This window comes from Lissotriton vulgaris, chromosome 2_1, assembly GCF_964263255.1.
Source record: "Lissotriton vulgaris chromosome 2_1, aLisVul1.2, whole genome shotgun sequence".
Lineage (NCBI taxonomy): Eukaryota > Metazoa > Chordata > Amphibia > Caudata > Salamandridae > Lissotriton > Lissotriton vulgaris.
The window spans coordinates 1,432,023,498-1,432,048,537 of NC_141687.1; the positions used below are offsets into that span (position 1 = coordinate 1,432,023,498).

A 25,040-nucleotide genomic window follows, 5' to 3' on the forward strand; every position below is an offset into this window, starting at 1 on the left:
ACAAAAAACAAAACTAGAAACTCTAATGAAAAGAAAACAAAAGAGGAAACAAAGCGAACAGAAATAAGCTAGAAAACAAAATGAAGGAGGGAACACACCTCGGTTCATTAAACATCGGATTAATCACAACAATAATCATTTAGATACAGGGGTGGTCTACGAGACCTTTGACACCTTGAAGAGGACTGAGAAGAACCTGGACAAGGAGAAAGAACAGACTGATTAGAAACCCCACTACTGGACTGAGAATCAGGAGCATCACCCCCACCATCTCTTCTTCCTAACATTTGCACAGAATTGGAAGAGGTAGAAACATGAGAAGGAATGAACATGTAACCAGATCAATCATCCCTACAATCACGCTGAACCTGGACCGGAACAGAACGAGAGACCAGAGAATCAGCACCAGAACAAGCTTTCTGATAAAGAGCCACTCTCCTCAAGCTCCACTTCTCCCCATTGGAGAGAACAACATAATGGGGTTAAACCATTCTTACAGAAAAGGCACCTCGAAATTTAGACAATCCACCAGAAACTCTGCCAGACTTCACTTTAACGAGGTCACCCTTAGAAGGCCTATTAGAAACAAGCTTCGGCAACTTCCCACCCGAAGGTAGGAATAATATACAACACATTGCCTTTTTCAATTCTGGTGCATAAATCAGGTCTCCGTTCGTGGCTCCTTAAGTACACAAATTTCGCTGCCCATTGGACAGCATTTGATAGTCTCTGAAAGGGGACTGCATTTTCTCCCTAGTTGTACTGTTACACATTTGTCATCACAGTGTGTCAAGTTTTGCCATTAGTTGATATCGTTCATAATTTTGTAAGCGCTTTTAAAGTACTATACAAGTTGGAAATATGCTAAAAGATTTGATAGTCAAACAGTGCTTTTTAAAAGGAACCACGCACTGTGAGGCAGCAGTCCCTTTAAACAACACGAACAAGCCTGTGTTTTAGTAGCCCTCGTCCGGCTGCTATTTAAAGACTGTGTATGGCACGTACCTGCAATCTCAGGTTTAGTAACCCAAACTCTCCATTTAGTAATGTCCCAACATTTGTTATCGGGTGTGCCACAGTTTCAGTCATTTGCGGCGGTTCTGACGGTCATGCAAGGAAGCACCCGTCCTGGAAAATGTTCGATGGGAATCTGTTGCTTTGTTGTTGATGTAAAATTGATGTGTCTTCTGGATGAAATAAAACTATAAATGGAACCTGAGAGTGCTCCTTGTCTTTTGTGGATGTTTTGTTGGTAAAATAAAAAAATATGCTTCCACTCGACGCGTTTTGAAGGACTAGCCTTCTTGGTGACGCGTGACCAAGAAGGCAAGTCCTTCGGAACGCATTGAGTGGAAGCGTATTTTTGAATAAACACACTTTATTGCAAACAGCAGCCTGGACATTGTTTTTTGGAACTTAAAAACAATCTTTTGGATATTTTGGGACCCGCAACCCCGTCCAGGCCCGCCGCTATTAGTGGTAGGGGCTTAATTGCGAACTTAATATGAATTTTATCTAAGTTTTTGAAAAGTATTGTAAAATGCAGAAATTCGATAACCTCATGGTGATCAAATGGTTAAATAATTTTGCTTTTATAATGGGGAGAAACATACGGTTTTAAATATTCTCAAAAGAAATTTTGAAAAATTAGATGATGATGATGGTTTTTTTTTTGTTTTGTTAAATTGTATAGCATGTTTTTGTGTGCTTTTATGATTCTCTTAAACAGAAATCGACTAAAACGTGTTACTACTACGCCTCCTGGGTTGCTTTTATTAATTTCAGGTTGGCTTAGATGGTATTTTACCAATCCAAAGGTGTAGTACTGTGACTGAAATTGTAAAAAGGCTTTTGTCATTTTTCAGCACTTGCTAATCTAATCCTATGCTTAAAAACTTTACTAGAAAAACAAACATTTGTGGCGATCAGATTTGGCATGTTGGTGGTATTGTACAGTGTTCCATGTAAATAAGCTGCTCTCTAATTGAAACTTGGGAATTACCCAGAGTTCCCTTCTTCCTTTTTTACATCATAGAAAATTTGCACACCATTATACATCGAGGAATCCCTCCAAGTGAAGGATAGTTATTTTATGGAAGACTCCATGCACACCTGTAATTTTGGATATGGCTTTAATACTATGACTGAAAATGTCTTTATTTTGAATGATGCTATGCCAAGAATATGAACACTTTCAAAGATACTGCATCTCCCCCAAACCCAGGTAATTCATGTGTTGTTAAATTCAAAAACAGTACTAGAAGAGCCAGATGGCAACATGGTGGGAGATGGGGGCTCACCACCTTTCCCTCTCTTAGCACGGCACACCTATACAATCCAGGCTTCACTTTTGCTATGGAGGGAGAATGATTGTTCTAACTTGGCACTAGGAGAATGAAGAACATGGAGCAAATTGTTCAGTCAAGAAAACATCAAATCCTTTGAGCAGTGCAAAGAGGAATGTAATATCCAAGAGTCCAGCTGGCTTCAATATTATCAACTAAGACACTAGTCTTTTTTCCCACCTAACGCAGCAGCTGCCTCTCGTCTCACATGCTTTGAACAACAAATTTGCAATTAGGCTTCAGGGGTCTAGTCTTTAAGACAAAGCAGATGGTTTAAAATAGTTAAATAAGAGGGATTTGCCTTCCAACACAGGTTAGAATTAAACCTGGGGCAGCTCTTTTTGCAAACAAAAGCTCTGGATAAAAATTCAGAAGGATTTTTGTAGCATCTCACATGAGAAATCAGCCTATAAACAAAAGTACCTATTACACATTATCCCTGCTCGTCTTCATTGTAATTTCTTTCTCTGTTAGGCGTATGTTGTCTCTGCAATAGGGAAATGTGAACTTTTCTACATAAATAGTGCTCCTTTGCAATAGCCCATACGTTCTGGAAAGAAATACTGAGACACATAAGAGGGACATTGGGCTACCGCCCTATAACGATCACTCTGAAACTAACAGTACTCAGCTTAAGGCCTGACTACTTAGATGGGATGGTGACCCGTGCCTGAACTTTAGTAAAGCACATCACAACGGCAATTACATTTTTAAAATGCAGATCTTGTAGATTTAGTCCATTCGAATTTCTTTGAGTCTTAAAAAAAATGTAGGCACCCAACATTTTGACAGTAAGTCCCAAAAAACATAGCCTCAACTATGTTCTGATGGCTTAAATCATTGCTTATCCCAGGCGGGATTGTTTTTTATTTTTATGTTGCCAAACCTACGCCTTTGGAGTACAATTATCATCGATCTGGCATTAAACCTTTACAACCGTATAACAGTATTGGGACAATTCCCCCCCCCCCCTCCCCCATGCATAATCTCAAAGTGGAATAGGGCTACGAAGAAACTTGATAGCTTTAACCTTGTTTTTCTCTAGATAGATTAGAATTGAATTTATACATAGATACTGATTCTCGTTAACCACTTCCAATTTGGTTCCTGTTAGCCTCCAAGAGTGAGCAGTATTTTTTATTGCCAAAGCATAAACATTGTGTTTATTCTCACTTTAGAGCATGGGTACTCACAAACTTTCTCTCGGGGGCCAAATTTACAGTGTGGTTTGTGGCCGAGGGCTGCACCGGTGGAGGCGGGGTCAGTGGGGAAGGGGGAAGGGGCTAGATAGAAAAAAACTGTGACCATGAAGTTGAACACAGGCCCCAGCAGCTGACGCGTTTATGCACTGAGCCAGCAGACCAGCATACACACACCTCTTTCTCTCTCCCTCCCTCTCTCTGTCTCCCTCCTTCTATCTCTCTCTCTCGCTCTCTCCTTCCGGCTCTCTCGGTCTTCCTCTGTCTCTCTGTCTTACCTCTCTTTCTCTCTCTGTCTCCCTCCCTCTCTTTACTTCCCTCTCTCCTTCTCCCTCCATCTGTCTCCCTCTGTGTCCCACTGTCCATCTCTCTGTCTCCCTCCCTCCCTCCGTCTGCCCTGTCTGTCTCCCTCCCTCCCTTTGTCTCCCTCCCACCCCCCCTCTGTCTCCCTCCCTCCCTCCCTCTGTCTCCCTCCCTCCCTCCCTCCCTCTGTCTTTCTGTCTCCCTCCCTCTGTCTGTCTGTCTCCCACCCTCTGTCTCCCTCCCTCTGCCTCCCTCCCTTTGTCTGCCTCCCTCCCTTTGTCTGCCTCCCTCCCTTTGTCTGTCTCCCTCCCTTTGTCTGTCTCCCTCTCTATCTTCCTTCTGTCTGTGTCCCTCTCTCCCTCTGTCTCCCTCTCTCCCTCTGTCTGTCTCCCTCTCCCCCTCTCTGTCTGTCTCCATCCCTCCCTCTGTCTCTCTCTCTCTCTCTCTGGCTGTCTCTATCGCTGGCTGTCTCTATCGCGGTCTCTCTGCCTCTATCTGTCTCTGCCTCTATCTGTCTGTCCCTGTCTCTATCTAGCTCCATCTGTCCCTGTCTCTATCTGTCTCACCTCACCCAGCCCTCACTCCCTGCTCTGCTCTCCCACCTCACCGGGCTCTCACTCCCTGCTGCCCTCCCACCTACCACACACGGGCTCTCACTCCCTGCTCTACCCTCCCACCTCACTGGGCTCTCACTCCCTGCTCTTCCCTCCCACCTCACCCGGCTCTTACTCCCTGCTCTTCCCTCCCACCTCACAGGGCTCTCACTTCCTGCTCTGCCCTCCCACCTCCCTCACCCGGGCTCTCACTCCCTGTTGCCCTCCCTCCTCCCTCACCCGGGCTCTCACTCCGTGCTCTGCCTTCCCACCTCACAGGGCTCACTCCCTGCTCTGCCCTCCCACCTCCCTCACCCGGGCTCTCACTCCCTGCTCTGCCCTCCCACCGTACAGGGCTCTCACTCCCTGCTCTGCCCTCCCACCTCCCTCACCTGGGCTCTCACTCACTGCTCTGCCCTCCCACCTCCCCCCCCCCCCCCCCGCCTCTCCCCTGTGTGTCAGCCTGGCTAACAGCCTCCCGGGCACCCCAGTACTTCACAGGTCTTTAAACGACCATTTGTTTGTTAATGAGGCTGTGTTCACCTCTTAGCGCCCCTGCAGATCCACTCTTGACTGTGGCTGGAATCGCCCGGCCCCCACAAAGCAGTCTCTCTGATTATGCACTGCTGCTCCCCGAGGTGTTTGCTGAAGTAAAAAAAAACCAAAAACACAGGTGCAATGTGTCTCAAGGTCCGTGGGCCGCCACTGAAGGCTTGCCGGGCCGCTACTGGCCCACGGGCCGTACTTTGAGTACCCCTGCTTTAGAGCATAACATTTCCTATGCAATTCTAATGGGGTTTGAGCCAAAACAGCAATGAGAAGGGGCCCAAAATGAAAACTGACAACTTTAGGTAAAAAAGAATGTGATTTTGCCATTGAGACTTGAAAATCAGCACCCAAAAAAATCAGAACAAGGTTCGAACCCAAACGCAGCCTTATTTCCAGCTGTTTCTGAATGGTAATTCTTCTGTTGGACTTCCATTGATAAGTGCCCCCATTTTGGCCCGATTATCTGAATGTAACAATTATATAACAAGAGCACAATTTATATCACCCATCTTTCATTTTTGGACCATACTTGTGAACGATCAACAGAATCTTGAAATCGTACTAAAAATTGCAACATAAAGCGCTTTATGGCTTGAAACTAATTCTCTAATTACTTCCCGAAGAACAAAACATTGAGCCATAGTGGATTTGCTCTGTTGGAATCTTACTTGATCCAGAAAGCTAAAAACTTTTTCAGTTGACTTCTCATTTAACCATATCAGAACAGCTTTTGTGGCGAAATTTGTAATGAGATGAAGTGGTAACATGCAGGGTTATCTATTCTACCGTTTTTGAAAAGAGGTTAAATGTTGGCCCCCTTCCAAGAGGTCCACATTTGCTTTGCAATACTTAGCTCTAGGTGGATGTGATAACCCCCTCATTCACCTTGTTTGTGATCACATTTCAGTTTCCCCCTCAGCTTGATGCTTGTCTTGTGGAGTTAGCCAATGAGCATAAGTCCTCCTTCACCATCTCCTCAGAGGAGGCCTGCAGCTCACACTCTCCTCATAGGTATAAAGGCCATGTTGATGGTTTGGAGTGGTTACAGTAATGGATGACTTTTCCTAATAGCAGATGTGTATTGTAGAATTCAAGTTGGCTGCGCGGCTATTGTAAGGGGATTGATCTCCACAAAACAGGACTGTTGCTGTAATGTTTTCTTCAATACACAACGATCACTCTGTCAGCTTCTATCCATGGAAAGGGGTTATGTATTGGACAAAATACAACCAGTCCTGTTTCTTTCATGCACTTCCTGTGTCTGAATGACTCTTGGAGCATGTGTGAAATCTGAATTGGTTAGTCCACATCTGCATTACCAGACAGTAACTCCAGATGCGGACACCTCAGGTGCTTTAAACCTTTAGATAAATCCAATTTCGTGAGACCTAGTTAAAGTTTGTAATTGTAGGTCTTTCAGTCGGATTTACTGGCTAGGATCCTTATTTCCAGGTGTGAAAATACCACGCCTGGGTACTGCCTTAATAATAACCAGGACCTTAAGTCCGCAATGTTTATCATACGTTGTCTCGCTTGTACTTACAATTGTTTTAATTGTTGTAATAATAAAAATGGTTTTGTTGATTATCATTATTGTATTATTGGTTTTATGATTGAGAGTCAATTCAAAATGCACTGTTCCGTAAAGCAACTCTGCTCACGAGTAGTGAGTGCGAAGAAAAAGTGAAGTCATGTTATTAACTTATTGCCTTATTGCAACAAAAAAATCTGTTGAGATGTAAATGTATGTGCTTGACAAATGTTATAGATATCCTTTGATGCAGTGCTTATTAAAAAGCAAGTTAAAAATATATATATATGGTTTTGTTTCTAGTTTTCATAAACCTATTTCACACAGTAATTGTGGTTGCTGTTTACAATGTTTTTTTAATATTAAAGGTAAGAAGCAACGGCAATGAGCAAGCGTAAATCAAGGGACAACAACCTGACAATTGGGGAATGTATTTCCAAGGTGACTTAATGTTTTTGAATATTCTATAACATTGTCTGTAACTTTGAAAAGAACCTATATGCAATGCAAACTACTTCTTAAAGTGTGATCAATGTGATGTGAGCAAATGACTGCACTAACTTAACATTTATCCTAAGAACCTCACACTAGCATACACCTTTTAATCTGTGTGCACCATTACAAAGAAATACATTACACGCATATAAATGAATGTGGCTCAAGGGCAACAGAACAAGAGTACACTCAATAAGGAAGAGAGACCTCAATCTGGGTGAGCTTAGATTGGAAATATACATTTCACAGAGTGGAAAATGTATTTATATAGTAATTTATGCAAGCCTATTGAAGTGACCCTAGTATCACATATAGGAAAATTAATATGGATTAATAAAGGACAACGACATGAGTATATTAAGGCAAACAGTGAATGTTCATAACTGTAAAGTGTTGGAGAGAAAATGTAGCACATTTAGTACAGTGTCCCGTTTTTAGCCCTAACAAATGTCATCCTGCATCTCATCTTGGACAGCCCACTATTTACTATCTGCCCCTGCCCACTTCTATCATTGAGTAACAAAAATCAGGCTCATCCTAAATTTCCATCACTGTGTTGCTCACCTGGCCAAAACCTATCCAGTAAATCCTTCCCTCAAATCGCCAGCCCCCCAACCCCCACCCTCCTGAGGAAAATTGAACACTGATCATTCAGTTCTAGCCAACCTCTTGCATCTCCTAGGCAAAAAAGAGGAAAAGCGTTTATGAAACAGTGTTCCATCTACATAGACGTTTATGATCTGTTAAACCCCATCCCACCGCAGTTTGGACCCAACTATATACAAATCAGTCTTGACCCTGCTCCAATAGGAACTGTCCAGCCCGATCTGCCAGGCAGAGTCCTCCCTGAACTGAAACACAAGCAACCCAGGACTGTTTTGCATTAGTTATGGGCTGTTCAGCCTGGTTCCAGGGATTGTGTGCACGGGACCTATTTCTGGGCATACCTGTCCAACTCAGGACGTCACCATAAGTATACAAGTCAGCGATGGGTGCAATGCTTGAATTAATCTCAGCCAGTGGTAATCACTCGGGCCATTTTAATCCATTTTTATTTTGCACACTGTCCCACCTCAGTTTGGACCCAGTTTGAATCCAGCTACATGCAAATTATTCTTGACCTGGCTGAAGTGGGTCCCGGGCCCCTGGAACTAAGCTATGCCTGGATGAAGAGCCCTAACTAGGGCTAAACCAGTCCTAGGTTGCTTGTTCCGGTGCAGAGAGGACCTGGCCTGGCAGGTCGGGCTGGACTGTGAGGAACAGGGTTGAGACTTATTTATTTGCATATAGCTGGGGCCAAACTGAGGTGGCATAGTGTGCAAAAATAGCTTGATTGGGATGTGGTTCAGAGTGATTACCAGTGGCTGAGATTGATTCAAGCATTCCATCCATCACCCCCCCCTTTTTTTATTTGTTTGCATTTTTTTGCATTATCAAATTCAGGGCAGATAATTTCTCCTTTAAATGTGAAGTACCTCAAGGCTCCTCTCTGAACCCGACCTTATTCACTATCTGTAGGACACTATTGGCTAAACTGCAAAAATCCTTTGGCTTTGATCTTGTATTATATGCTAATGATACACAAATAATTATATCCATCTCCAAAACATTTACTGACACCAAAGCCATCTTTGTTAGGTGTATGAACATGGTGACATAATGGTTGAGTGCAAACTGCCTCAAAGTGATTGTGACAAAACTGAGACTTTAGCAGTTGTTCCTGTTCCAACAAATTAACAGTATTACCAGTACTGGCTTTGCCAAAACACTGAGTAAAATCCTACCTCCTATTTCTGGGTCTTATCGCTGAGTCATTGTTCACACTCTTATAGTTTCAAGAATAGATTATGGAAACTCACTGTATCTAAGCACTCCCAAGTACATTCTAAATGAACATCAGTTCACATAGAATGCTGCAGCCAACTTATTCTTGACATTCAAAAAACATCATCCAGTAAAGGTCACTAAGACTTTTTACTCTGGCTTTCAATAAGTAAAAGATTTCTATTTAAAAGCCTTTGTATCGCCCATAAAACTTTAAACGATGCTACACCATCTTAGGTGGCAACAAAACTGGTGAAATCCAGCCCGGACAGAAATCTTTATTACACCCACCACCACTTGAAAATGTTTTTCAATGAAGACCAAACGTGATTTATTCCACAACAGAGTGAATTGTTCAATCTTCAGTGGCTGGCATGTGTATAGCACTTCTTATATTCTGATGAAGGCAATTAGGCTGTGCCTTTGCTTGATATTGAAAAAGTTTTTCGATACAACAGGGTTGAGACTACATGCTTGAGGTCTTGGGAGAGGTACACTTTGGACAAGGGTTTATCAGATAGATTAAATTGCAGTATACTTGTCCTGAGGCTAGGGCTGCACAGGTGGAATGGTGTCTCCTATTTGGGACCTTATGTGGTTCACACGATAAGGATGCCTGCTGTTACCTCTATTGTTCGCCCCAGCCATTGAACCATAGGAGAACACTTTGCTTAGAGAGGTGAGGGACTGAGGAATAATGAGACGAGCGGTCGAGTGAATTTTTCGAGCCCTGATTGTCTTAATGACACTGTTGCAGGGATTCTGTACATATACAGAACTATGCGCAGGAAACCAGGACCTCAGTAGATAGTGGTGTACCAACCTATAACCTCAGTACCCAAAATCCCCCAAACTGACTAGCAATAATGTCGCATTTGTTCTCATACTAACAGCGAAGCTACCAATGACCCTCGACTCTCTCCGGAATCACGGGCGCAAGACAACTTTTGCTCACTCACTCATACTTGTCCACAATAAAAGTATTCAGAGTCACGATATAGTTTAAAATGTTTATTTGAAATAACGCGCTCTATGGTACTGTACACGTGCCATTACTAGCAGCAAAATGCATAGAAACAATATTGTTAGCATTGTCACAATTCCATAGAATACTAACCGGGATATCATTTTATAAAAACAGTGGAAAAGGACTACAGTGCCTAACCACCCTCCCCGTGCCAAGATATAGTTTATTATAAAAAAGAAGACCTCTGGGCTTTGTCAGCAGACCCCATACCTCAAAGCCTAGATGAAAGGTTTACATCTCAGGACAAGCACAGCTCTTCTCTCTGGAAAGGTCTCTCTCCAAATGCGTGAACAACATGCTTAGCTTGCAGTATTAAAGCATACAATTTTCAGTATTGCAGCTGTGTGTCATGTTATGTCTAGGTGCGATGGACTGACCAGAATAACAAAGGGCATTGTTTATCGACCTTGTACATCGTGTGCAATTACATAAAACACAAGATCTCGGAGCACACAGAAAATTAAATGCAATTGCCACTTCTAAGTCCAAAATTCCACTCCAAAGTAACAGTGTTTACAACAGAAATCTTTTTCTTCCACAAAATCCACTCCTTGTGCCAAGGCGTTTTGCCTAGGTTCAAGACACCTACGGCTTCGTCAAGGCTGGAAATAATACAAAGAACGTATATTTGTAATAATTTCTTACATGTGGTCATAAAAACCATCCGCCATATACATGCAGACCGTGTCAGGACTGTAAAAAACATAGGTGCATTTTAGCCATATAAGCTACTATTTGAAGCAAGGCATTTATATATTTTGTAAACTTTGGGAAAACAGTATTTGATATAATACATGGTTGCTTAAGGTGTCAATTGTCATTCACTAGACCCTTATTTCCCTCGATAATCATTATTTTTTGTACAACCCAAGTGCTCGTGATAAAAAAGGGGAACGCATCAAGTTTGATGCCGGTATATTCACAAAGTCAGGATCAACCGTGAAATCAAAAATAGAAGAAACCAAATTTCAAGTTTACTAAGTCTAGTGAAATATGGCTGAAGCCAAGTACTAAATTATTTTAAGGAAGTGGAACATGATCCTACCTTATCGTTGTTCCCCTCCTGATATATGTATATTTTCTTCCCAATGCTAAGAAGGTATTTTGAGAATGCCGTATTGCCCAGGCTTTTCAATCATATATATTGAGGCAGCACGCCTGAAATCATATCGAAGACCTTATTAGTATACCACCGTAATTATATTTGTAGACTGCACATTTAAGTTTACCACATAACAACGTTCTTTTTAAGGTTATGAAGGCTCTTACCTCCAATATTTCAGTTTGGCATATATTATCCCGTAGTTATAGAGGTAAAACTTCAAATTCGAGTGGCCAGTTGTTAAGTCCAAATTTGTATCTTCCCTGCAACATCAATTGTATAGCAGGTTTTAGTAAACCGTATCTAGTGTCGAGACCAAAGCTTCTAAAGCCTCCTTTCATCTATATCACGTCGCGTTATTACTCTTACCTTCAATTCTGGGTCCCTTCACTTATCGCGGCGTCCTGCCCGTGTTCAGGCATGTATTTGCCTCTTCCGTGTATGCGCTATAACGAGCATACACGTAGATATAAAGGAAGGACCACGTTTTCTATAGCCCAGTAGGACTCTTTACTCTTTTTCACACATGTGCCAGTGTGATTACCGCACACTACCCAGGACACTACACCATCTTTGACCTGGTCTTCTCTCTTTGTGTTTTTCACGTTGTTGTAAGGGGCATGAGTTGACAGGTCGTTAAATTATTTCCCCTCTTGACCCTCCACACACTTGTTTTTGAGATCACGTTTTCGCCACCGCGAATGGCCGCCATCTTTGAGTAGGGTCGAGTAATTCCTACTCTTCCATGTATGCGCTTAAATATAAAGAAAGGACCAAGTTATCGTGACCACGAATGGCCGCCATCTTTGAATAGGGTCAAATAATCCCTATTATTATGAGAGAGTATGGTTAATTCTATATTTTATTTATCAAGCTAACTTTGTGTATATTTATTGGAACATGCCCAATATCTCATATCTTTATATATACAAAAGATAATTTGCTTATTATAGTGTTGTTTGGCGTACGAACACCTAATGCCATATGTATACTGAAGAACAAGGTCCTAACCTCCAAATAAGGGGCATTCAAATATTGACAGTGTAGATGCCTCATAAGCATTATTCTGTTGAGTGCCTAAGAAGATTAGTCCCGTATTGGTATGCTTGAAACTCATTTGGATTGTACAAAAATATTTACATTCATCATCAAAATTAAAAATTAAGTGGTTAACAAACATATACCTGTTCATCATATTCAGATACAGAAAGTACAGATGATAAAATATCAATCTCAACAAATTTCTTAAGAGAGAGTGACCATAGATTGGGCATAATACCCCACCCTTAGTCCACCGTAATCCAACATATGATTATATGCTGATATTCTTAATCCTATTTCAGTCCCCCAGAAAGAATTGCAGCTCATGATCAAAGTTAATTCCATTTTCCACAGCTTTTAGACGCATAATCCATTTGCTTCACACCTGCGTAGTAACAGCGCCCTGTTACCACCAAGTGGGTCTTGTTTAATTTGATCAATCCCCAAAAATACAAAGTTTTTACTTTCATTTTGTGCTGGACAGTTATTTATATGTTCCGCCGTGGGATATCTAGCGTCATTGTGTTTCAATGCTCTAACATGTTCTCCCATGCGGTGTTTCAGCATTCTAATTGTGCTCCCCACCTATATCTTGAGACATTTACATTGAATAATATAAACAACATATTTTGTACTACAAGTGGTATTTGTTAGGATTGTTTATCTTTTACCACTGTCAATCTGGAAATCCTTAGTTTTGTCCAGAGCATATTTACATACACCACAGTGACCACATTTGTAGAAGCCCTTAGAGTGTACATCGTGTGCAGACTAAACCACAGAGCACAGCAGAGAACTCGAAAAGCAGACCGTTTTCATGTGAAAGGGCCACAAAGTGTTGCAAAATAAACGCATGTAGTGTTGTGCACTAAAGCAGCCTAATGACAGCGAAGCACATGCTAACTTAGCATTGCAGACAATAAACCCACCATCCATACTACAACACGTGGTGTCTATGTATACTGATGATACCTAGGTCTATATGCGAGACTAGGGTGGCTTGGTGCTGTGCTTCTTAGGACACCTGGAGGAATGTCGACTGGTCTCAGGATTAACTACTAACTTGAACAAATCCAGACTGTTCCCCATGGGTGCCCTTGCAGACATGCCAGGGGGGAACTGCCTATACTGGGAATTCTGTGGCAACCAAAATCCTTGAAATATTTAGGGATACATGTGACTCCTACCCCACCAGAAGATCTTGCGCTAAACATTGGAAGCCTATTGGAGGGCCTGTAAAAGACCATCCCAGTCTGGAGGAAGCTACCATTGTCTTTTCCGGGCATTATATGGCGAGGGGGAGGGGTTATATGTACATGCTGTGACGTGATGTAGAACTGGCCAGTGGGAGCCCGCGGGAACACTATTGTAACTAGTGGTGCGCGCACACCACAGAGGAGTGGGGGGGAGGGAGAGCGGCAGCATACTCCAACGCAAAGAAAATGGGTATGCTATGTAGTGTGAAGGTGATGGGAAAATAGCAAGGAAGGTGCTTTGTCTTTGAGGCCTGACATTAAAAGCAATGTTGTTCCGAGTCAAAAGCAAATCTAGGACGTTTATGTGCATTCCAATACGCATTAGACTGAGAAAGTGTTGCCAAAATGCAAACTGGAGTTACAAACACTTTGTGCCATTAACAGAAGGCAGGGTCTCACACTGAAAAGCTGCACCAAACTCTCATACACATTTCCTCGCTTCAGGAAATGGTGTGGTCCTGGGCACTTCACCTTATTGCTCTGTTCCCCGGTTCCATTAGTTGTTTAATTTGAGAAAAATAATAACAAATGTTACAAAATGAACTTAAGGTATGTAAAGAGGAACTTACCAAGCACCATCTGTTGCACTCAAGGAGCTTGTGGAGCACGATTTCAGCTTCATGACCACGCTTATTTTGTTATCGAATTCCAAAGGGTTTGGGCACTGAAAGTTTAACTGATCCTGTTGCTCGCATGTCACATGCTCCAGGGAGAGCAGAGAACACTGCCGATGTCCGACTGTGGCAGCCAGGTTCTGGCATGGCTCCAACCCACTTTGTCTGCCAAAAGATGGACTTCTAGGCAGGGTCGGATTGGGATCACAATTTGGCCCGGGCACTGACGAAAAAAGTGGCCCACATTCAAGGGGCGTGGCCCACATTCAAGGGGCGTGCCCTTTCATGGAACACCATTTGGTTACTCTTTGAGGTCTAATTTGTAGAGAAATATTTAGTAAATTAAGCCTTTTAAAGCTTACAGAGCAAGTAACATTGGTAAAGACTAGGAGCACTGCAGTTCTGATAACTGAATACTTACTTGCAGTCTTAACGCCCTGCACAATGCCGTTAGCTACTCTTTCCTAACAAGACTCTAATCGTCACATAAATCAGAAATCTAGCACAAACTCAAGGAGAAAGGGTAAGACTGGAATCTCTGGGAATAGAACATGTAATAACAAAAGTAAGAATTCATAAATGAGGAAAAGGCAGTCTGGAGTGTAAAGAATGTTGGAAAATGTATCTGTACAATCTAGTCATAAATGTATTTCACAACCAGCAGGTGATGTCCATATACAAAAACCACAGTTCTATTTATGAGTACCAATTACAGTACACATGATCCGATTTTTTTATTTAAGGGGCTGGGCGATGAAGTGATCTGCCCAGAATAACAGGTTGTTGAGCAGACACTGGGACTCAAACTTGAATCCCGATCTCTGCAACTCTGGCGTCAGGCCACATATGCCTATGCACAGACCAGAGACGTTTTAAGGCATGGGCAATGTGGGCTCTGTCCCAGGGCCCCAGCCTTTCAGGGAGCCCCCTGATAGAGCCAACTCTGCTCTGCAGATAATCTTGCCCTAATGACCATGCATACTCCTTAAACAGATTGTTTTAAATACCATATTTTTCAAAAAATGTTTAATATGGGCAGTGAGTAAGAACCTATCACAGAGATTTTGCAGAAAAAATGTGTTTGTTTCATGCAACATCCATAAAAAATGTCTTTGAGATCAAACAGGCCATCACATATGAGAAATGGGAGGATGTCACTGAGATTATTTTCATTAATTTTAGTGAGCTGCTACTGTGTTGTATTATTGAAAACACATGTCAATGTCCTTGAATATTAGATGTAAATACATTGAGAATTTGGACAAGTATGGTAGTGCTCTGTCCAGTGACCAGCTGAAAGAGGGCATCAAAGAGCAGAAATTAGGTTATAAATTCAAATCTGGTCCGAACAGGGGCCCAAAAATATGTTTGGCCCAGGGCCCCCAAAATCCTTAAGATGTTTGGCACAGACAAGGAATGAAAGTGAGAGGATACTCTAATTGCATGACACAGGGCCAAGGTGACAATGGCCTACATGCTGAGCAACTAAAAAAAGAGCTATGCCCCTTTCTGTCACAAAATTATTCAAGCCCTCCAGCAAAGGAGCACCTAATAAGCAGGAAGCCCCTGCTATTACTAACCTACTCAGCCCTCCCCAGACCTTCAGCTCAGGAGCACTTGAACAGCAGTAAGGCCCCTGCAATTAGTAAATTAATCAGCCCTCCAGGCCTCAGGCAATGTCCTGGCAGGGGAGCACAAAACACAGCTGCTGGGTCAGACATGGTAGCCAGGGGGAGGCTGAGGTGAGATGGTGCAAGTTCCAAAAATCACCTGGCCCCCACAGCGAGACCCATTCTTCCTTGCCCACTATGCCCGTTCCCTGAATGTGAAGGGCTGTGGGCGAGGTGTTAAAACTAACACTGTTTATGTGCTGCGTGGGCCCCTGGGGGGCCGAGGTGAAAATGGCTCAAAGCCCTGAGCAACACCTGGCCCCCAGGGAGGCCGATTTTTGCAACCAATCACCCCTCCCCAGCCACCCTCAGCGTGATTGCTTTAAAGGGCAGGGGGCGAAGGAGAGGCCACAGCGGATAATCGCTGTGGCCCCACAGTGAAGCTGCATTCATTGCTCTGTCTCTGTCTCGTGCCCTCTGTGAGCCGTTTTTTTTTTCTCCCCTTTCCTAGTCCACAGAGAGCACGGGGACAGAGTCAGAGAAATGAATGCAGCTTCACTGTGCAGCTGGGAAAGGGGAGGGAAAAAAATGGCCCACAGAGGGCACGGAGACATCAGCCCTTCGGCCCATGCCCGAATGCCCGCATTGCCAATCCGCCCCTGCTTCTAGGAGCGTTAGCCCATCCGATTCCGGCACTGGCGGGGCCCTGAGGCAGCGGCGGCTGCCCGGAAGTACAGCACATACAAACACTATAATAAAAAACGAATTGAAGCTGTTGGCATTGTAAATGACAATTCATCTTATATATGTTTTAAAAACAAAAATAAAAGGCTTTGTTATTTGCAATGTCAATAGCTCAAACTCGCGTAAATGCGAGACCCATTGCATTGCAAATGCTTGTCTCTCTTCCCTTGATATCTGTTTTGAATTGTATGTGTACCCTTTGTTCTCTACACGTATGCCACTTATGCAGCCAATATTATATTTGTGCTCACCATATTGGAAGGATGTCGGTGAGGTCGTATTGAACAGGTTGACCTCTGCATATGCCTGTAATTGTGTGGTTGATGGTGATGCTGTTGTTTTTGCACACCTATTCCAGCATGTGCAGATGTTTTATATCTTGCCTTGTTATAGCACCATAAGCAGTTGTTGGTCAATATTGTACGCCTGCTGTGGCTTTACAACGCTCTGCAGCCGCTGGTAATGGCATGGGTGATACACGATGCACCTCGGGGGTGACTGCAGGTTTACTTTATGTGCGTTGCGTACAAAGCGCATACTCGAATTGTAATAGGACACATTTCGTCACAATAATGTTCCTCCATAGCTAGTGTTTTCCCCAAATACCTTGAGCCCCTTTCTACTGTTGCTGCCCCATTCCTAAACTCTTTCTGCATCTCACACCTTCCATTTGCAGGACTGGTCTCCGTGTTAGGCCGTGATCCGCATCAGTTGTGTGGGGGCACCGGGCGGTGGACACATATTAGTATTTCTGCAGCCCTCCAGCGTGTGCACGTGTTCTTGTACCTCATATATTTGACGGTCTTCTCTGTCTTATTTTCTAGCTGCAGCTGGAAATTTGGGGTGCGGTGGACGAGTTGGAATAGGAGGAAGTACTCTGCTTAGATTGTGGGAAACCGTTGGCAGGTTCTGCTTAATCTAAGCCTGCACTGCATGGCCGATCACCCCTCCCTCACCTCTGGGTCTGGTCCCCCTGTGCTTGCTGCCAGATCACACACATTAACTATGAAGGTTTCTGAGGTACTGTTTTGAGGTTTTATAAGTATGATTGGGGTGGGTGTCCCCATCGGTGCTCGTGGGAGGCTCGGGCCTTTGGTTCATTAACTGCTGCGCCCTTGTCTTCTTTTATGGGGTTTATAATAGCACAAGAAACTACCTGGAGCTTCAGCGGGCACCGTCGAGGGCTAAGGCAGTGTGTTACCCTATAGAATTATTTATGGATCACAGATTAAACCATCTTTCTTTCTTTCTTCCCTCTGCGTTCTTATAGAGTGCGAGGTGGTAGGACTTTTGCTTATGTCAGATGTGGAATTCGAGATGTTTATGAAAATAGAAGGGAGGTTTCCATTCTACATATGCCATTCGCCCCCTCCCCACCCACAACCAGGACACACACTCACACTTAGCCTGTACAATCCAACTCCATTCTGGGCTGGGCCACGGTATTGACCTTTTCTATTACGCTTCGTGGAACATTATTTTATCTCGTTACTGGGTTTGCTATATCTGTTATATTTGATTCTGAATCACAAGTAACTGGCAATTAAGAAGAATATTAAAGCATTGTAATACAATCCCGGGCGCAGAAAGGATGAGCAAACGTAAATCGCTAGTGCGGGCAGGTGGTAGTTGGAACTCTGGACGCTTTCCTTTCGAGGGCGGAATCCGCTCTAATACATGAAATTGCTCTAACTGAGCGAAGATTGTCCCTTGAGCCTCCAACAGCTCTCTCTCGGTTACAAAGTGCCACCCCGACCACAATAAATAGCCCCACAGATTTAGATAAAACTCCTCAATCTATCACGGGCCGTCCACCTCTCTTGGCTTTAGTGGTGGATGCCTTGCCGGCCTTAACGGTGGAGGCACCAGCAGTGGCTATATTAGAACCACAAACCGCAATAAATAAATCAGATGTAGTCACGCGGGGCCAAAAGGTGAAGATCAGTCAGGGTAAAGGACCAGCCCCTCCCCTTAAAAAGAGGAGGGGCCATGGTAATAATAACAATAAGATGGTAGCTCCCTGGAATAAAAATCTTGTCTGTAACTGAGAATGAAGTATGTGCACCAATTCAGAAGCACCCTTTTTAGGTTTCGCCTGGCCGTAGCACTGCGCAGCAGTGCTCGCGCAGGCGAAATCTTTTGATGTACAGTGTGGGGCTTTGTCCCGCCTCTCTCTTCCATTGGCTAGCTCCATAAATGGAGGCTAGCCATTGGAAGAGATTGGTTGTCAATCACTCTTTCCCCGCCACGACGCGATTCGGGGGCGTTTCTGCGTCTTTTTTAAGTCCCGCCCTCTCCTCTTCCCATTGGCTGGAATTTTACCTTCCAGCCAATGGGAAGGGGAGAGCACGAAAAACACGCCCCCGAATCCCTACAGGGCGCGCTGTGCTTTCCGAGCAGCGTCTACCGAGGACATGAGGTAAGCCTCTGCCCCCCTGTTTGTGCTGTTCTTCGTGCCGCTGCCCCCCTGTTTGTGCAGTTTTTCCTGCCCCCCTGTTTGTGCCGTTGTTTCTTGCCTCTGACTCCCTGTTTGTGCACCCCTTCCCTCCGCCCGCAGCTCTCCTTTGTCCCGCTCTAGCCCCCCCTTTCCTCTACCCATGTATTCTTTGCCGTGCTGCATGCTCGTGATGTATTTAACCTCGCACTCACTTGTTCCTTTAGCCCTTCTGTTCTTGCTCTCTTCCCTTCATCCATTCCTGTGTTTCTCTCTCTTTCCTCCACATATCCCATTCTCCTTTTCACTGTGCCCCCACCTTCTTGTTCCTGCTTTAATTTTCACCAATATTTTCCGGTCTGCTCCACCGATTCATGCGAGATTATGGTTGCTGACCTCCCATCCGCTACACCTTTAAGTGAGGCTTCCCCGCTCTACCCACCCCGGCTCTCCTTTCTTTCTCCCAGCCTGCGCAGTTCCCCTCCTCAGCCACCCTTCTCCCCCAGCTCCACTCGTGCCCGCTCCCCCCTTCTGGGGGTTGCAGCTGGGCCGCTGAGGCTGGTGGTGTGCAGGCCGTGTGTCCGGTCATCCTCCTCGAGACGGCCCCCCCCCCATTCTGCGGTTGCTGCTGTGGTGGTTTGCGGGCGGCTTGCTCGCATCTCGATCTTCGCCCGACGTTGTCCTTTAGGTGAATGCCATGCACACGACTCATGTTGTCTCCCGCCCCGCATCCCCCGACAACAACAATGCTCTCTCAGAAATCCACCCACCCCACCCCACCCTGTCTCCCATTATGTCATCTCCCAGCATAAACCGACGGGCATCGGTTCAACACCCTGTGTATTTGGGTAAACCACTTAATCTCCCTGCACCTACCCAAAAATTAAGTGGTTACCCATCTGAACAAGGAAAGTTATTGTATGGAAGCGTAACCCTGTAGCTCTGAGGAGCTCACAGACGCAGCCAGAGTTGGAGACTGACCCAACCTCCACTCCTTTTCCCAGTACTGAACTGAGGACCTCATTACTAGTCACCCTTTAATTCTGTCTGGTCAGTAAGGCCTGTTAACTCTCCCATCGGTATTACAGGGACTATCTGGTACTGATGACTTGTATGTATGTGGTTATTATTTGAGGAACACTAACCTCACCTGCAGAATAATACCTGGTGCTTTACAGAAGATAATGATGAAGCATGCAGTTTAAGGGAGGGCCGGCCTTGATATGGGAAGGCAGACGAGGTTAGGAGCCAAGCGACAGACGCATGGACACACATAGACGATGGGAGCTGCCAGGGAGACTGGACACCAGACAATGACACACATTCCAGCATAGGAGCAACACTCTCAGAAGCAGCGACATACACACTAAGCAAGTGTCAGCAAAGCCGGTAGGCCAGTTTCTAATGTGCTCCACCGTGTGCATGCTCAACCTGCTTTCACAGAAAACCACCCAGACAACACATCACTCACCTGAACTCTTAAGTGCGCACTGAAACACTGCAAACATGCACACTGCACATTCTGCACTCACACCACTCACCCTGTACTCACAAGTACATCACTCACCTAAACTCTTAAGTGCGCATTGAAACCCTGCATTCAGGCACACTGCCCATCCTGCACTCACACCACTCATCTTGTACTCACAAGCTGCCAAGCACACCACACCCCTCAACCTGTGTTGCAAAGCGAATGACTCCAAGAGACAAACATCGGAGGTACAGTCTTTAATCCACACGGTACGTGATTTTAACATCAACTGTATAATGCAGTTTCAAATCTAAACTGTGCTTCCGTTGGAATTCTAGAACCTAGTGGACGCTATAAACATTCAATACACATATTAGGAATGCGGAGGTAACACTGATCAGTATCAACCAATCAATATATAACTTTATTCGGTGGCATTTAGCCATCCATAAAAGTAATATATAAAACAGTACAAGATTAAAAAATATAAAAGTAAAAGTGCAATTCATGTCAGTGAGTTCAAAATATATGCTCAATTTAATGGAGGGACTACATAGGTAATAGACATTTTAAATCAGATAACAGTACCACTATATGACATTGATAAAAGACAGATGTATGTTAGTAAAATCAACAAAATATAAAAGACCCTCCCATCTAGCTTGAGTGTTTCCCACATTCACACAAAGTTCCTACAACATAGACAAGTAGAGTTGAGTGCACGCTAGAGCATAGCATGGGGAACTGATCAGTATATAACACCCTGCTCTCACAATAGACATTACAACCTTGCACTTTGGGGCACTTCTCACTGTGCACTCACACAGAATCAACTCGCTCATAAAAGACCCTATACCCGTGCGCTCACACATGCACGCCGTTCAGCTTGCACTCACACAGACATTCCCTTCAACCTGAATCTACAGAGGCGCACCATGCACCCTGGATTTGCACTTGCACAACTCGCACTTCTTCCAAATAGGAAAACGCGACCTTCAGAACGTCGCATTAAACCCTCTAATTATTTCAGTGTTGCCTCACCGAATACAGATCGGATTAGGAACAAAAATAGGCCCAGGCACCCCCCCCCCCCCCAAAAAAGGGTCCCACACTTGTGGATCGCATCCTTTTGAGAAGCATTACTTGGTTAGTATCAGGGGTTAATTTTGTGAGAACATTGTCATAAATAATGGTTTCTATTGCCTGTAAGACTAGTAACATTCGATAGGAAGGAAAACTTCATTATTCCACTGCATCTCATCCACTGGTCTACTAAAGCTCATCTTTGGGTCAAGTAACCTCCCTTTGCACTTACTCAACCTCATATTACAATAAAATGAAAACCCTCTGTTTATAGGCTATGAGTTCCTACCAATCCATCACACGATCAGCTGCTGCAGTACTGCCACTTGCATTCCTCCTTAAACCATTTATTTAAAAGGTCGGGTTGACGGGGCCTACACAACAGCCATCACTAGAGGGTCGGAAGTCTATTCCTTTAGGCTGCAGCAATCTTAGCTACCCCTTGGGCAAAAACAGAATGCCCTTAGTGCCCCCCACCACTGCCCCTTGCGAGGTGAGCGTGAACGTTTCTGCTCAGAAGTAGCATCTCCTGCGGCAGTCTCACTCTCATGCCTTAAGGCTTGGGCACTAGAAGCTGCCTGCTGGGGCTGGCCTATTGTCTGTATAGGCCAATGGGCCGGCAGACAGAGTGACAATGGGCTGATCAACAGTCTGTGCTAGTAGGATGGGGAGGGGCTGCTGCAGCTCAGGATGAAAAAAATGGCCAATATCTGGCCTTGGCCACCGGATGAATGCTGCCTTCTAAATCCAACCCTAGTTGGATATATGTTCGACAAGTTAATTAAACAAGCATTAGAAATGCAATAGGTCTCAGATTTATTTGAGTTGGAGATAATGGCATTGTAAATGCCAATGTCTTTTAGCCATGTGTTATGGAGTGTATGCATGTGGTGTGCAGTGGAATTATGTGGGTTGGATTGGAATTGTAAAAATGGTGGCATGCTGCGCTTTAGATTAATATGTTTAAAAGTAAAGCCCCACAGCTATGGTGTTTATGTTCGACACGTGCAGTGTGGGCTGGCACGAAAAGCAGTGAGCACGCCGCTTAGGTTAAAACATGGATTATAAAAAAGTGGAAATAAGGAAGAAACCTTGGTGGAAGAAAAACGGAGTGCAACCCGAGTTTATGTGTAAAAGTAAAGTGCACCATACTGCAATTGCTACAATAGTTAATTGTGGATGCGTTAACAATTAATACATGCACTGATGGCTGGTGTTGTGTGTGTGTGCCTGTAGACATTGTGCACTGACGGCTGGTGGTGTGTGTGCTTGGTGGAAGCGTGCATTGCCGGCTGGGGGTGTGTGTGCTTGGTGGAAGCGTGCACTGCCGGCTGGAGGTGTGTGTGCCTGGTGAAAGCGTGCACTGATGTCTGGTGTTGTGTGCCTGGTGGAAGCCTGAACTGACAGCTGATGGTGTTTGTGCCCGGTGAAAGCTTGCACTGACGGCTGGTTGTGTTTGTGCCCGGTGAAAGTGTGCAGTGATGGCTGGTGGTGTGTGTGGTGGTGGCGAGTGTGTGGTGGTGTCGAGTGTGTGGTGGTGGCGAGTGTGTGGTCTTATGTGTGTGGTCTTATGTGTGTGGTCTTATGTGTGTGGTCTTATCCTGCGCACTCACTGTTACTCTGCACTCATTCTGCACTCATTCTGCACTCATTCTGCACTCATTCTGCACTCATTCTGCACTCATTCTGCACTCATTCTGCACTCATTCTGCACTCATTCTGCACTCATTCTGCACTCATTCTGCACTCACTCTGCACTCACTCTCGCACTCACTCTCGCACTCACTCTCGCACTCACTCTCGCACTCACTCTCGCACTCACTCTCGCACTCACTCTGCACTCACAGTCACTCTCGCACTCACTCTGCACTCACTGTCACTCTTGCACTCACTCTGCACTCACTGTCACTCTGCACTCACTGTCACTCTGCACTCACTGTCACTCTGCACTCACTGTCACTCTGGCACTCACTGTCACTCTGGCACTCACTGTCACTCTGGCACTCACTGTCACTCTGGCACTCACTGTCACTCTGGCACTCACTGTCACTCTGGCACTCACTGTCACTCTGGCACTCACTGTCACTCTGGCACTCACTTTGCACTCAGTGTCACTCTGGCACTCACTGTCACTCTGGCACTCACTGTCACTCTGGCACTCACTGTCACTCTGGCACTCACTGTCACTCTGGCACTCACTGTCACTCTGGCACTCACTTTGCACTCAGTGTCACTCTGGCACTCATTTTGCACTCAGTGTCACTCTGGCACTCATTTTGCACTCAGTGTCACTCTCGCACTCACTCTGCACTCACTGTCACTCTCGCACTCCCTCTCACTCTCGCACTCACTCTGCACTCACTGTCACTCTCGCACTCACTCTGCTCTCACTCTGCACTCATAGTCACTCTTCTCTCACTCTGCTCTCACTCTGCACTCACAGTCACTCTTCTCTCACTCTGCTCTCACTCTGCACTCACAGTCACTCTTCTCTCACTCTGCTCTCACTCTGCACTCACAGTCACTCTTCTCTCACTCTGCTCTCACTCTGCACTCACAGTCCATCTGCTCTCACTCTGGACTCACAGTCACTCTGCTCTCACTCTGCACTCAGTCACTTTCGCTCTCACACTACACTCACAGTCACTCTGCAATCACAGTCACTCTGCACCCACTATGCACTCACAGTCACTCTGGCACTCACTCTGCTCTCACTCTGCTGTGTGAGCTGTGCACAAGTTTTTCTTGCCTTCTGCCCCCTGATTGCACTAGTTTTTAGGTTTCGCCTGGCCGTAGCACTGCGCAGCAGTGCTCGCGCAGGCGAAATCTTTTGATGTACAGTGTGGGGCTTTGTCCCGCCTCTCTCTTCCATTGGCTAGCTCCATAAATCGTGGCTAGCCATTGGAAGAGATTAGTTGTCAATCACTCTATCCCCATCACGCCTCGATTCGGGGGCGTTTCTGGGTCTTTTTTTAAGTCCCGTGCTCTCCTCTTCCCATTGGCTGGAATTTTACCTTCCAGCCAATGGGAAGTGGAGAGCAAGAAAAACACGCCCCCGAATCCCTACAGGGCGCGCTGTGCTTTCCAAGCAGCGTCTACCGAGGACATGAGGTAAGCCTCTGCCCCCTTGTTTGTGCTGTTCTTCGTGCCCCTGCCCCCCTTTTTGTGCCGTTTTTCCTGCCCCCTGTTTGTGCCTTTGTTTCTTGCCTCTGACTCCCTGTTTGTGCACCCCTTCCCTCCGCCCGCAGCTCTCCTTTGTCCCCGCTCTAGCCCCCCCTTCCCTCTGCCCATATATTCTTTGCCGTGCTGCATGCTCGTGATGTATTTAACCTCGCACTCACTTGTTCCTTTAGCCCTTCTGTTCTTGCTCTCTTCCCTTCATCCATTCCTGTTTCTCTCTCTTTCCTCCCCATATCCCATTCTCCTTTTGACTGTGCCCCCACCTTCTTGTTCCTGCTTTAATTTTCACGTGTATTTGCCGGTCTACTCCACCGATTCATGCAAGATTTTATTTTCACCTTGCGGCGCCCCCCACCCACCATCCCCAAATCTCCCCGCCGCCCCTTCGCGTCCCTGTCAGGTGCAGGAGACGGAGCCATGTTTCACGGAAATAGAATTGCTGTGGGTTCTTTTTTTTTTCATACTAAGGGGTGCTCGGAAAACCAGATTATATATAATCGCTATAAAAAAGCATAAACCGTTGAAGGAGAATCCGGCAGTCGCAAAACCCTGAGAGCTGTACCTGCTCCTGGAGGGCTATGTTGGTGCCCGCAGCCTGCGTGACAACACAACTGTTGTTTGACGCTGCCTGGCTCGAGC

At 45.1% G+C, this 25,040-nt stretch overlaps 1 protein-coding gene across 6 annotated transcripts in view; it reads left to right on the forward strand.

The window, feature by feature from the left end:
- The window catches only part of ORC4 (origin recognition complex subunit 4), a 326,462-nt gene that overhangs the window by 67,602 nt on the left and 233,820 nt on the right, over nucleotides 1–25,040 (forward strand). For 5 of the 6 annotated variants that reach the window (XM_086957257.1, XM_086957260.1, XM_086957259.1 and 2 more), the window contains exon 2: nucleotides 6,889–6,961. In XM_086957257.1, the coding sequence (XP_086813383.1) occupies nucleotides 6,905–6,961 (57 nt within the window). In that variant the 5' untranslated portion in view covers nucleotides 6,889–6,904. Of the gene's footprint in view, nucleotides 1–6,888; nucleotides 6,962–25,040 lie in introns of those variants that run through there. The other variant, XM_086957263.1, reaches the window with a different exon arrangement.